At 44.2% G+C, this 12,338-nt stretch overlaps 1 protein-coding gene across 6 annotated transcripts in view; it reads right to left on the bottom strand.

Annotated features, from left to right (window-relative positions):
- vps13b (vacuolar protein sorting 13 homolog B) overlaps positions 1 to 12,338 on the bottom strand; it is a 993,302-nt gene that overhangs the window by 163,017 nt on the left and 817,947 nt on the right. For all 6 annotated transcript variants that reach the window (XM_078215655.1, XM_078215652.1, XM_078215654.1 and 3 more), the window contains 2 exons: positions 12,116 to 12,318; positions 9,327 to 9,528 (listed from right to left, as the gene is read on the bottom strand). In XM_078215655.1, coding sequence (XP_078071781.1) covers positions 9,327 to 9,528; positions 12,116 to 12,318 — 405 coding nt within the window. The remainder of the gene's footprint in view (positions 1 to 9,326; positions 9,529 to 12,115; positions 12,319 to 12,338) is intronic.

The raw sequence follows: 12,338 nt of genomic DNA, 5'->3' as shown, positions 1-12,338 counted from the left end.
AAACTAAACTAAAAAAAAACCTTCTGCCCTTAATTGGACCATAAGCCTCTATTCCTTCCCTATTCATGTACCCATCCAGATGTCTCTTAAATGTTGCTAATGTGTCTGCTTCCACCACCCCCTCTGGCAGCACATTCGAGGCACCCACCATTCTCTGCGTGAAAAACTTCCCCCACACATCTCCCTTATCCCCCTCTCACCTTGAACCTGTGCCCCCTTGTAATTGACATTTCCACCCTGGGAAAATAACCTTTGACTACCCAAGTCACCGAGTAGTTTTGTTAAAAAAAAACTCATCCCCCGCACATCCCCCTTAAACTTTTCCCATTAAAGTCATTGACTTTGGCATGGTTAGCACTACTGCCTCACAGTGCCAGGGACCCGGGTTTGATTCTGGTCTTGGGTCACTGTTTGTGTGGAGTTTGCACATTCTCCCCGTGTCTGCATGGGTTTCTCCAGGTGCTCCGGTTTTCTCCCAAAGTCCAAAGATGAGCGAGTTAGGTTAATTGGCCATGTTAAATTGACCCTAGTGTCAGGGGATTATCAGGGTAAATATGTGAGTATCGGGGGATAAGGCCTCGGTGGAATTGTGGTCGGTGCAGACTCGATGGGCTGAATGGCCTCCTTCTGCACTGTAGGGATTCAATGATTCTATTCCATCTACGATGACTTTTTAATTCTTTGTCCCACTCTGATCTCTCTCTCCTCGGTCTCTTTGATTGAAAACTCAATAGTAACCCAAAGACCTTTCAAATAGGCACTTGGATTCAATTTCAGATCATTACCACTGCTTCCATGTTCTCAGACAGCTGGCATTGGTAGTAGTTCAACTGTTGCCATTTACACTTCTTCTAGAGCCATCTTTCATTTCTTTACCTCTGCCTTGCACCATCATCCGATTTGTCATTTTATCTCTCTTGCCTTCTACCCTATTTTCCTTTTGTTCTTTTCTCCCTTCCCCTACTTTCTCTGTTTGAAACCGTTACATGTCTAACATGGACGTTAAAAAATGAGTTTCGCTCTCCACAGATGCTGTCTGAGCTGCTGATCATTTGCAGTGTTTTTAGTTTTTACTTCAGATTTCCAGTGTCCGCAGAGCTTTTGTATTAAAATAAATAACTTTGCTGTCAGATATATGAGTCCAGGGTGTGCTGGTCAGGAAGGGGGTTTTCGATGGCTATAAAATAGGGAGAAATAAGCAATGGAGCCAGGCGTTAGGGGAAGGAGAGGCAATTTAGCATCAGGATTTGGATTGGCAACACGTCAAATGACAAACAATGGGAAAAGATTTTCACGACCACCAATCAAACTTTGGTTAATTAACCTCTTGGCTAGCAAAGGAAGCAAACATCTGTCAGCATTACAGCTGCAGGAACATGGTACAGCCGGCTAAAGTGGCTGGACAGTCAGATGGAAGTTGTATAGAGCTGTTGATCAGTCACATAGACAGTTTACAAGAAGTTGCATGCACTAAAGAGTTGCGAAAATATTTATGTGCACTCATAAACTTTGGGCAAGCCAAATGTAGGTGAATTCGCAAAGAACCCTAACACCGTCACGGGTCTTTGATTGTGACCACTGTCTGCAGAAACCCATGGTTATGAGGAAACAAATCTCTCGTTGTTTGGGAGATTCTCAGATGAGTGTTGCGTTTGGCTTTTCGTAGCGTCATGATCCAATCTGTAATGCAGATGCTGGAAAAACAGCGCACATTCCAGAATAATAAGCTATTATTGTCATGGGTCAGTGCAAATTGAAGTTCAGGAGTTTAAACAAAATAGACTGCACCTCCAAATACTTTTTAACAACTCATGCCACCTGTGGACTAGGTTGCACTTGAGAAACAGAAATATCTTTGTACCAGTCAAGTAACTGAAACATTTCAGGACAGCACAATGTAACTGATAATCGATAGAAATAAATCTGGAGAAATTTGCAAGGCATCAAATACTGTATCCAACCAATAACCTTAAATGTGCACTTTCTACTCAAAAAGCACACCTTTTTTTTCCATGTATTAAGCTCTTTCAGAAGACACTGAGCCAAAATATTGTGATTTAATTGTGACGTCATAGAGGTTTACAGCATGGAAACAGGCCCTTCAGCCTAACTTGTCCATGCCACCCTTTTTTTTAGACCACTAAGCTAGTCCCTTGCCTGCATTTGGCCCATATCCCTCTATACCCACCTTACCCATGTAACTGTCTAAATGCTTTTTAAAAGCAAAATTGTACCCGCCTCTACTACTACCTCTAGCAGCTTGTTCCAGACACTCAACACCCTTTGTGTGAAAAAATTGCCCCTCTGGATACTTTTGTGTCTCTCCCCCTAAACCTATGCCCTCTAGTTTTAGCCTCCCCTACCTTTGGGAAAAGATATTGACTATGTAACTGATCTATGCCCCTCATTAAGTATAGACCTCTATAAGATCACCCCTCAGCCTTCTATGCTCTAGAGAAAAAAGTCCCAGTCTATCCAACCTCTCCTTATAACTCAAACCATCAAGTCCCAGTAGCATCCTAGTAAATCTCTTCTGCACTTTTTCTAGTTTAATAATATCCTTTCTATAATAGGGTGACCAGAACTGTAGCCATGCGAGAATTGTAATTTTCTTTGTGTTTTGGTTGTGAGCTTGTAATCAGAGGGCATTAATGGTGGTCATTTACTGACTGGTATATGTGGGATGACAGTTTGCATTAAAATACTGGCCTTGAGAACCAGATGAGCAGTCTATGGGCGCCTTATTTTACCATTGCGTCGCGCCCATTTTCGGGCGTGAAAACGTGGTAAAGTCGGGTGTGAGGCCATTAACGCGATCTGCACCCGCGTCCGTGCAGATTGTCACTTTACTGAGACCCGGGAATGGCCACGATCAGATTCGTGTCCGAAATGGGCGCAACGGCGATTTAAATGCATTTGCATGCATTTAAATTGAATTAATGAACTGCACGCCCAACTTTTTCAGCATTTCCCCCTTTACCACCGCGTTCGCCGATCCGGAATCGCGCTGAAATGAACATGCTGAATAAAAGTCTGAATCGGGCGCTCCAGTTGCTGAAGAGGGCGAGGGCTGATGGTTCTCTGGTTTGGGGGGGGTGGGGGGGGGGGGAGGCAGGCCAGATCATTCTCAGGTGAGGGGGTGGGGAGGGAAGAGGAGGAGGCGGGTCAGATGTTCCCCTTTGGGAGGGGTGGGGGGGGTGAGGCCAATCAGTCTCTTGTGGGAGAGGGGAACAGTGAGGCCAGATCATTCTCTGGGCAGGGGGGGGGGGGGGGGAGTGAGGCCAGATCATTCTCTTGGGGGGGGAGTGAGACCAGATCATTCTCGGGAGGAGGGGGGAGGTGGGTAAGATGTATCTCTGGTGGGGGGGGCGATCGCTCACTGGTGGGGGGGGGGGGGGGGAGGGGGGGGGGGGGGGCAGATGGATCTCTGGTGGGGGGGACGGGGGGTCCGCTGCCACTCTGTGGGCGATCGGTGGGGGAGGAAGGGGGCAGGGGGTCGCGATCAATCTGGGTGGCGGGGGGTGGGTGAATAAGGGGGACAGAGATGTCTGTGGGGGCCATCGCTCCCGCTTTTCACTCTAGGGCCGCTTTCTCTGCTTTTTGCAGATTGGGAGCAATCTGACACGGGCGCGCTTTTTCAGATTTTTTTCTAACTGCGCACATGCAGTTCAGAGCTCCAATCATTTCGGGCACGCTAAGCCCCACCCACAGCGCGAATGGGACTTTCAATTTTTTTTTTCAGGCTGAGTGCGTATGGGGGCGGCTGAAAGCAGATTTCCAAGTCGGAACTGAATTGCACCCAGATTCAGCACTTAGAATGAAAATGGTAAAATCAGGCCCAATGTGAGGTACAGCAATTTTATTCAGTTTAGTGATCTGGCGAGGGAAGATGGTCTTTTCATTGGGGATTGGAAAGCAGCTGAATTGCATTGTGGTAAAATGCTAAGAGGAGAAAGCATTACATGGTTCTGTTAAAAAGGTGGTGTTTTATTTTCTGTGCTTAGAAAGTTAAAAATGAAATGCAGGTGCATATGGGGCCCCAGAATGAAACATTTGTATTGAAGGGCCAGGCAGCAGTGTTGCCAAGGCAACAAACAGGCTGTGGAAATTTTTTGAATTCAGCCAATCAGTTTAAATCAGGCACTTGGATACCAGCAACCTTTTAGATCTAAATTTGATGGTTTTGGCAACCAGGGACAAAACCTATTGTAGGGGATGTTGAAAAGAAGAGGGCAGTGGGAAAATAAATAGAGAAAGCAACTGCCATTTGCCAGAGTAACATCCTCATCCATGTCTTAAGACAAAGCACCATCTCGATAGTGAAGGTACCAAAGACCGAAATTCCAGACAGAGGAATTCTCAGAGAAAACCCAGAGTATTCCGGAAGATGCCAAACCTGGTTGTAATTTAGAGAGTGACTAAAATTCTATTTTTTTGTTGGTAAGTGGGAATTATATTTACCAAAACAGCATTCCATTAGAATCGTGTTTTATTCGGTTTGTTAATAGTTTTGTTAACTTGTTCACTGTTAATTAGATAAATAATTGTTACTTGTTGACTTTAGAGAGAATGTCAGGTAGTTATTTTGATTTAACCATTAGAAATGACTAAAGCACAGATCGTAACATTGCACACTCACTTTCACAGATTATGAGGTGAGGTAGTTCTGAGAGAGAGAATCCACCTCCACTTCATAACAATATACAGAATTTGATTTAAGGTTAAGGTTTAAAAATTGGAATTTGATGGCTCCTTCAGATATGATTAAAGTGATGAAATGATTTGAGATTTTGGCAGAAAGATTATGTTCTTGATTTTTCTGTTGGCCATCAAGACAAGCCACATTGGCTTACGTCATAACATTCGGTCTCAACGATTCATTTGTAAAGAGGAAGACTTGCTTTTCTACAACCTCAGGATGTCCCAAAGCGTTGATAGTCAATGAAGTACTTTTGAAATGCCGTCACTGCCGTGATGTAGGAATAACAGCAACCAATTTGCACACATCAAGCTCCCTCCAACAGCAATGTCATAATGACCAGGTAATCCAACTGACTTGGTTCAGGCATAAGTATTGGCCAAAATAGAGAAACAGAGTTAACGGTTCTAGTGCGTATGACTCTTCTTCAGAGTTCTGAAGAAGAATCATACAGACTGGAAACATTTCTCTCTCCACAGACGCTGTCAGACTTGCTGAGTTTTTCCATCATCTTCTGTTGTTATTTCAGATTTCCGGCATCTGCAGTATTTTGCTCCCCTCAAAAAGTGCCAGGTGATCCTTTATGTTCACCTGAGAGAGCAGGCCGTTTAATGTCTCAACTGCAAGGCAGCATAGCACTCCCACAGTACTGCACTGAAGTCATAGAATAGCTACAGTGCAGAAAGAGGACATTCAGCCCGTCAAGCCTGCACTGACAACAATTCCACCCTGTCCCTGCATCCCCACGTATTTACCCTGTGAATCCCTCTGACACTCAGGGTCAATTTAGCATGGCCAATCCTCCTAACCCGCATGCGTTTGGACTGTGGGAGGAAATCGGAGCGCCCAGAGGAAGCCCACACAGACACGGGGAGAACGTGCAAACGCCGCACAGACAGTGTCAGCCAGGACTATGTGCTCAAGAAGTTTGAATCCACAACCTTCTAACTCAGGCGAGAATGCTGCCAGTAAGCCAAGGCTGACATCTATAAAATGCACAGAGGTTTATAGTTCTGAAATCGAAAATAGTACTATGTAATATTCAAATGTTGCCAACATGGTATATCAAGTTCTGGTGCGCAAGTCTCAACTATATGCATATTTTTACGTCCATTAAATACAGAGGATTGATTTATAGGGTTTAGAATGAAAATATGATGAAACATTGGATTTCATACTGCATGATCGTTGCCAAGCTGCAATTGTACCTTGACCCTTGACAGCCTGAGCAATTCTTGATACATGTAGTTTACTTGAAAAAAAAGATGGAAATAACCTACAATTAAACGTTTTACATCTGGCAAATGTCACAGGGCTAAAGCACGTGCGTTGGCTAAATTCACTAAAAACAAACAAATTGAACATCACAATCGGCTAAGTGAAGCACGCTGATTCGTCCGAATATCCTACACAATTTGTAAAAAAAAATTAAGAAACACCAAACCTTCAGGAAAATTTCTATTCTTTCAAAAAAACCGTCCAGCCATCCATGAAAGAAAGTATGATGTGGAGATGCTGCCATTGGACTGGGGTCGGGCACAGTAAAAAGTCTCACAACACCAGGTTCAAGTCCAACAGGTTTATTTGGAATCACGAGCTTGCGGAGTGCTGCTCCTTCTTCAGGTGATGAAGGAGCAGCGCTCCAAAAGCTCATAATTCCAAATAAACCTGTTGGACTTGAACCTGGTGTTGTGAGACTTCTTATTATGAAAAAAGTAAACGACAAATCCTCAAAAAGACTTTTCCAAGGTTGTTTGCAGTGCTATTGTTCCATGCTCAATCACGATTCACCCCAACTTAATAGTCAACATAATTCAAATAATTCTGAAAGGCAATCATTAATTTTACCGAGCTATTTATCCAAAGTAGCTGTTAGGAAAACAAAAGTGGTTTTATGTTTTATTTGTATTGGTAAAGTTTAGAAATAAGGTACAGTTTTAAGTGGGTTTAATTCAATGTTTCTGTGAAAGGAAAGGTGAAACCTATAGTTAGATTGATGCTGCACAAAGGTGTGGGTTTGTGTGGGGGTTGGCTCAGTTCCAACTGTGCTTCTGTTGTGCTCAGAGAGAGTTACGGCATGGAGAGTAAATAAAGTTGTTGCTTAGCAATTAGGGCCTTGTAAGATAGGAAGGTTTTCGAGTTTAAGTTTTAAGCTGAATTTGTTTGCAGGTAAAGAGGACACCAGGGAATGAACATCTCTCAACTCTGTCAGGAGAAGCTGGACAGGACAGGGAGAATCCTGCATAGAAGCAGACTTCCCAAAAAACCTGATACAGTCCAGATGACCAGTGAATTGGGAGAGAACGAATGTCTTAAGACTGAAATTAAGAGAACAGAGACCAAGGTATTGTTCAGGAGAATTTAAGGGAAAACAGACAAAGTATGAGTGAAATAGACAATTGTATTAACCAGACTTAAAATAGGAAAGCAGACTTCAGAGATAAATCAAAGGTTTGATACCATTTCCACTGAATCTGGGAAACAATATTTAAAGCCATTGTGATTCGCACAACAGCCAAGGCTAAGGAATTCAGAAGAGGGAGTTGAACATCCTGGATACTGGATTCCTTGCTAAAAACGGAATGGAAGCTTTGTTTAAAAGAACCATATGAAAAACCTGGACTGGACTTCAGCATGCAAATCACAGCGTTGTGAAAGAAGATTTAAAAGTATGTCTTCTGAGGGTGGGAGTGGATTTTGGGAATGCTCATGTGAAACTCATCTGGAAGGATTCTGAAAAGAAAACCACTGACGTTAACTTGGGTTCAAAGTGGAGGATATGTTTTGACACAACCAGTTTGCGTGTCTGAGACCGTTGTATCTTAAGATATATGAGGTAATCCGTGTTAATCTTAAACTCTATGTATACTTGTTAATCTAGGGAAATGCAAAGACGTATTGTATCATCCAATATTTCATGTGTTTTTTTCTTGTTAAAACTGATTAGTGGTCCTGTGATTCTGTTCCTTCAAGTTCAAAAAAAATCATGGAGATGCCGACGTTGGACTGGAGTTGGGTACAGTAAGAAGTCTCACAACACCAGGTTAAAGTCCAACAGGTTTATTTGGTATCATGAGCTTTCGGAGCGCTGCTCCTTCACTCACCTGATGAAGGAGCAGCGCTCCAAAAGCTTGAGATTCTAAATAAACCTGTTGGACTTTAACCTAGTGTTGTGAGACATTTTACCAAAAGAAAAAGTAGAAGTTACAGTCTTTTTAGCCAGTGTTCCATTCTGGAATCTTTCCATCCAGTTATAACATTAACTGGGATCGTAACACTAGCTTTAAAATGACCTATAAGCTCCCTGGCATTCAGCCTACTCCCAGAGCTTGGAATGTTGAAAACCTGGACTTTCCTTCATGATCCTTTTCACATTGCATATCGAAAAGTTCTGTACTCTCATCACCTATCCCTTGCCCCATCCCTGGCCATTGCCAGGTTGAATCTGACTGTTCGCAATCTTCTGGATATAGCAAATAATTGAGATCATGACCAGGTTTTAGATGATCTTATGGGAGGAAGCCCCTCCATGGGATGACTGTGGTCATTCCAATCTTGCAGTTCCATCACTGTGATTTTGAGATGAGGTTCCAATGGCCCTGAGACCTGTCGCTCAGAACTGCACATTTATCTGTTCCTGAGGTAGCACTTTGCAGACGCATGGGAAAACTACCACTGGAAAGTTCCACTCCAAGCCACACAGCATCCTGACTTGGAAACATATTTTATTTATTTTATTAGTGTCACAAGTAAGCTTACATTAACACTGCAATGAAGTTACTGTGAAAATCCCCTAGTCGCCACACTCTGGTGCCTGTTCGGGTACACTGAGGGAGAATTTAGTACGGCCAATGCACCTAACCAGCACGTCTTTCGGACTGTGGGACGAAACCGGAGCATCATTTAGGACGGCACGGTGGCACAGTGGTTAGCACTGCTGCCTCACAGCGCCAAGGACCTGGGTTCAATTCCCGGCTTGGGTCACTGCCTACGTGGAGTTGACACGTTCTCCCCGTGTCTGCGTGGGTTTCCTCTGGTTTCCTCCCACAGTCCAAAGATGTGCGAGTTAGGTGGATTGGCCATGCTGAATTGCCCTTAGTGTCAGGAGGACTAGCTAGGGTAAATGCATAGGGTTATGGGGATAGGACCTGGGTGGGATTGTGGTCGGTGCAGACTCGATGGGCCAAATGGCCTCCTTCTGTACTGTAGGGATTCTATACCATGATCTGGAGGAAACCCACGCAGACACAGGGAGAACGCGCAGACTCCACAGAGACAGTGACCCAAGTCGGGAATCGAACCCAGGTCCCTGGCGCTTTTGAGGTGCCAATGTTAACCACTGTGCCCTCCTTCACTGTTTATAGGTCAGTATTCTGGAACCCCCTCCCAAACAGCACTGTGGGTGTAGCTACGCCATATGGACTGCAGAGGTTCATGAATGCAGTTCACCACCACCTTTCTCAAGGGGCTACTGGGGTTGGGCAATAAATGCTGGCCGAGCCAGTGACACCCACACCCCATGAATGAATTTTAAAAAACAGTTGAACAGTGCTCCGTAATCCAAGGTAGAGAGTTTGTTCATGAGAAGGTGGAGTGAAGTGGATGGAACAGCAATAATTCCACGCACCTGCATCTTGAATGTATTGGAATTGCCCGGTCCTCAAGTCGTCAGAACTGTGCTCGGTCTTGGAAGCTTGATATCTGCCCATGGCAGCAGATGGTTGCTGTGTGTGGTCTGATGTCTGAGACTTGGCATCATGCCTGAGGTAGCCTTGAAGAAGTTTGTGTAGCAGATTCAGGCAGTTCAGATGCTCCTGGCCCCAGAATATCTAAATAGACACCAAAAAGAGAAGCACCAGCACTGATGAGATACAGGAGATCAAAAATATTAAAAATCCTTAAGATATAATTGAACAATTTTCGAGGAACTCAGTCTGGCCGCTTACTAATTATTGTGAGAGACAGAAATCACAGCCCCATCACTATAGCCCTGAAAGTTCCACTGGAATTCTTTGGGCCACAGTTCGTAAATATAAGACCATAAGACATAGGAGCGGAAGTAAGGCCATTCGGCCCATCGAGTCCACTCCACCATTCAATCATGGTTGATTTCAACTCCATTTACCCGCTCTCTCCCCATAGCCCTTAATTCCTCGAGAAATCAAGAATTTATCAATTTCTGTCTTGAAGACGCTCAACGTCTCGGCCTCCACAGCCCTCTGGGGGAAGACCTTCTGGGGAAATGGAGTGAATGGCTGCAAGTGGCCAGCTCCGAATTTTACTGGGATCCTGCATGGTGACCTTCCAGTGTGGCGGCATTGGATTAGTAGGATCCCAAACCAAAAGAAAAAATGCTGGACTATCTGGACACGAAACGTCAGCTCTTTTCTCTCCTTACAGATGCTGCCAGATCTGCCGAGATTTTCCAGCATTTTCCCTTTTGGTTTCAGATTTCAGCATTCGCAGTAATTTGCTTTTATTAGTAGAATCCCATGCAGGGGAGGCAATGGCCTAGTGGTATTATTGCTAAACTATTCATCCAGAAACTCAGCTCATGTTCTGAGGAACCGGATTCGAATCCCGCCATGACAGGGGGTAGAATTTGAATTCAATTCAAAAAAATCTGGAATTAAGAATCGACTAATGTCCGTGAAACCATTGCTGATTGTCAGAAAAACCCATCTGGTTCACTAATGTCCTTTAGGGAAGGAAATCTGCCGTCCTTACCCGGTCTGGCCTACATGTGACTCCAGAGCCACAGCAATGTGGTTGACTCTCAACTGCCCTCGGGTAACCAGAGATCGGCAATAAATGCTGGCCCAGCCAGTGACGCCCATGTCCCACAAATACATTTTTTTAAAAGATGCGGTTCAGAATTTCAGGAGCAACTCTGCCATTGGTACACAAAAGTCACATTACAGACGTGGTTGAGAAATGTCTGCTTAGTGCCTGAATGGTGGGGTTTGATATTGGACCTCAGGTCCGGGCGGCACGGTAGCACAGTGGCTAGCACTGCTGCTTCACAGCTCCAGGGTCCCGGTTCGATTCCCGGCTCGGGTCACTGTCTGTGTGGAGTTTGCACATTCTCCTCGTGTCTGCGTGGGTTTCCTCCGGGTGCTCCGGTTTCCTCCCACAGTCCAAAGATGTGCGGGTTAGGTTGATTGGCCAGGTTAAAAAAAATTGCCCCTTAGAGTCCTGGGATTCGCAGGTTAGAGGGATTAGTGGGTAAAATATGTGGGGGTGGGGCCTGGGTGGGATTGTGGTCGGTGCAGACTCGATGGGCCGAATGGCCTCCTTCTGCACTGTCGGGTTTCTATGATTCTATGAGGTCTCATTGCTATCACACACATACAAAGCCTTGCCTGGGATACTTCTGCAGACAGAGTACTGCAGGATGCTAGGGTAACATCTGCAAATTTTAACAATTAAAGACACAATTTGACAATAATCTTGTAGTTAATTGCCTGCATCAGGGTACCAGTTGAAAAGATCTAAAGACTATACAGTGCATATATTATAAATGATGCGATTCGCTATAGCACCAATACTAATAATTAGAAGTGGGAGCAGTTTCAAAACAAAACCAACGCTACCACTCAGCCTCTGGAGCCTAAGAGAACACATCATATAAATGCTTACTGAGTGTGATGTTTTGAGAAAGTTTAGGTAGCTTTTAAGATTAATTTCGACTTTAAAGGTTTTAAAATTTTATCTTCCTTTAATCGTTTGTGGAAGATTTTAGAATCTACATATTTGTTTTATAAAGGTTGTAAAAGACCTTCCACGTCCCAGGTCGTCAATAATAAAAAGACTGCCGGTTACATTCAGCGAAGTCTGCGAAACCACCCAACATCTACAACCTTTTGTGAATTAGTGAAGCACAGATGCAGAATTCCTCCTGCACTCCATTAAAGGACTAAAAGGCGGGAAGGATTTATGTATCAGTTCAACTCAAACCAGTCACAATGATCACTTGCCAATAGCAGATGTCAAGGGTCATACGCAAAATAGAGTCGTGTGCCTGGAGAGCAACCTTCATTCTGGACCTGTGGCCAACTGCTCAATTCCTCTGTAAAAAATGCTGTACCGCAACTCTATTGCCATGAAAACAGAATGCTTTGTGTATACTCCTAATCATTTTAAGTGCTTTACAGTATTTATGGAGTATTGGCCATTTCATCCTATTGCCCCGAAGTTTTGTTTGTTCTGCTCTGATCTTTTTAAAAGTTTATTACTCATACAAAAAAATCAGTACTTCAAATGCAACAGTGTTGAGCTTTACCAGATAACCTGATCATGTTACAAGGGTGCTCTTTGCATGATTTAGAGGGCTGGAAATAAAAGACATTTGGGTCAAACAAGGAACAGACTCATTAAAGACAGACTCTCCCAGACACGGCTGCCACCCACACAAACCTGGATCAGTCCAGCTTTCAAGTCGACCAGGGTTTTTGGAACAGAGTGACGTGGGTCAGGGTCGCCACTGTGCCTGCACCATTTGGCTTCCAGTTGCAGGGTGCAGCAGAATGGGCCAATTAGCGCTCTGGTTCTGTCTTTGAGGCAGGTCTTTACAAGCAGATCCTTCAGTTGGAGTGCAAATGTGGCACCTAAGATCATTCCTAAACGGAGGAAGAAAAAG

Source organism: Mustelus asterias, chromosome 7 (genome assembly GCF_964213995.1).
Source record: "Mustelus asterias chromosome 7, sMusAst1.hap1.1, whole genome shotgun sequence".
Lineage (NCBI taxonomy): Eukaryota > Metazoa > Chordata > Chondrichthyes > Carcharhiniformes > Triakidae > Mustelus > Mustelus asterias.
Note: the sequence above shows the minus strand (reverse complement) of the source record. Positions and strands in the feature narration are given on the sequence as shown.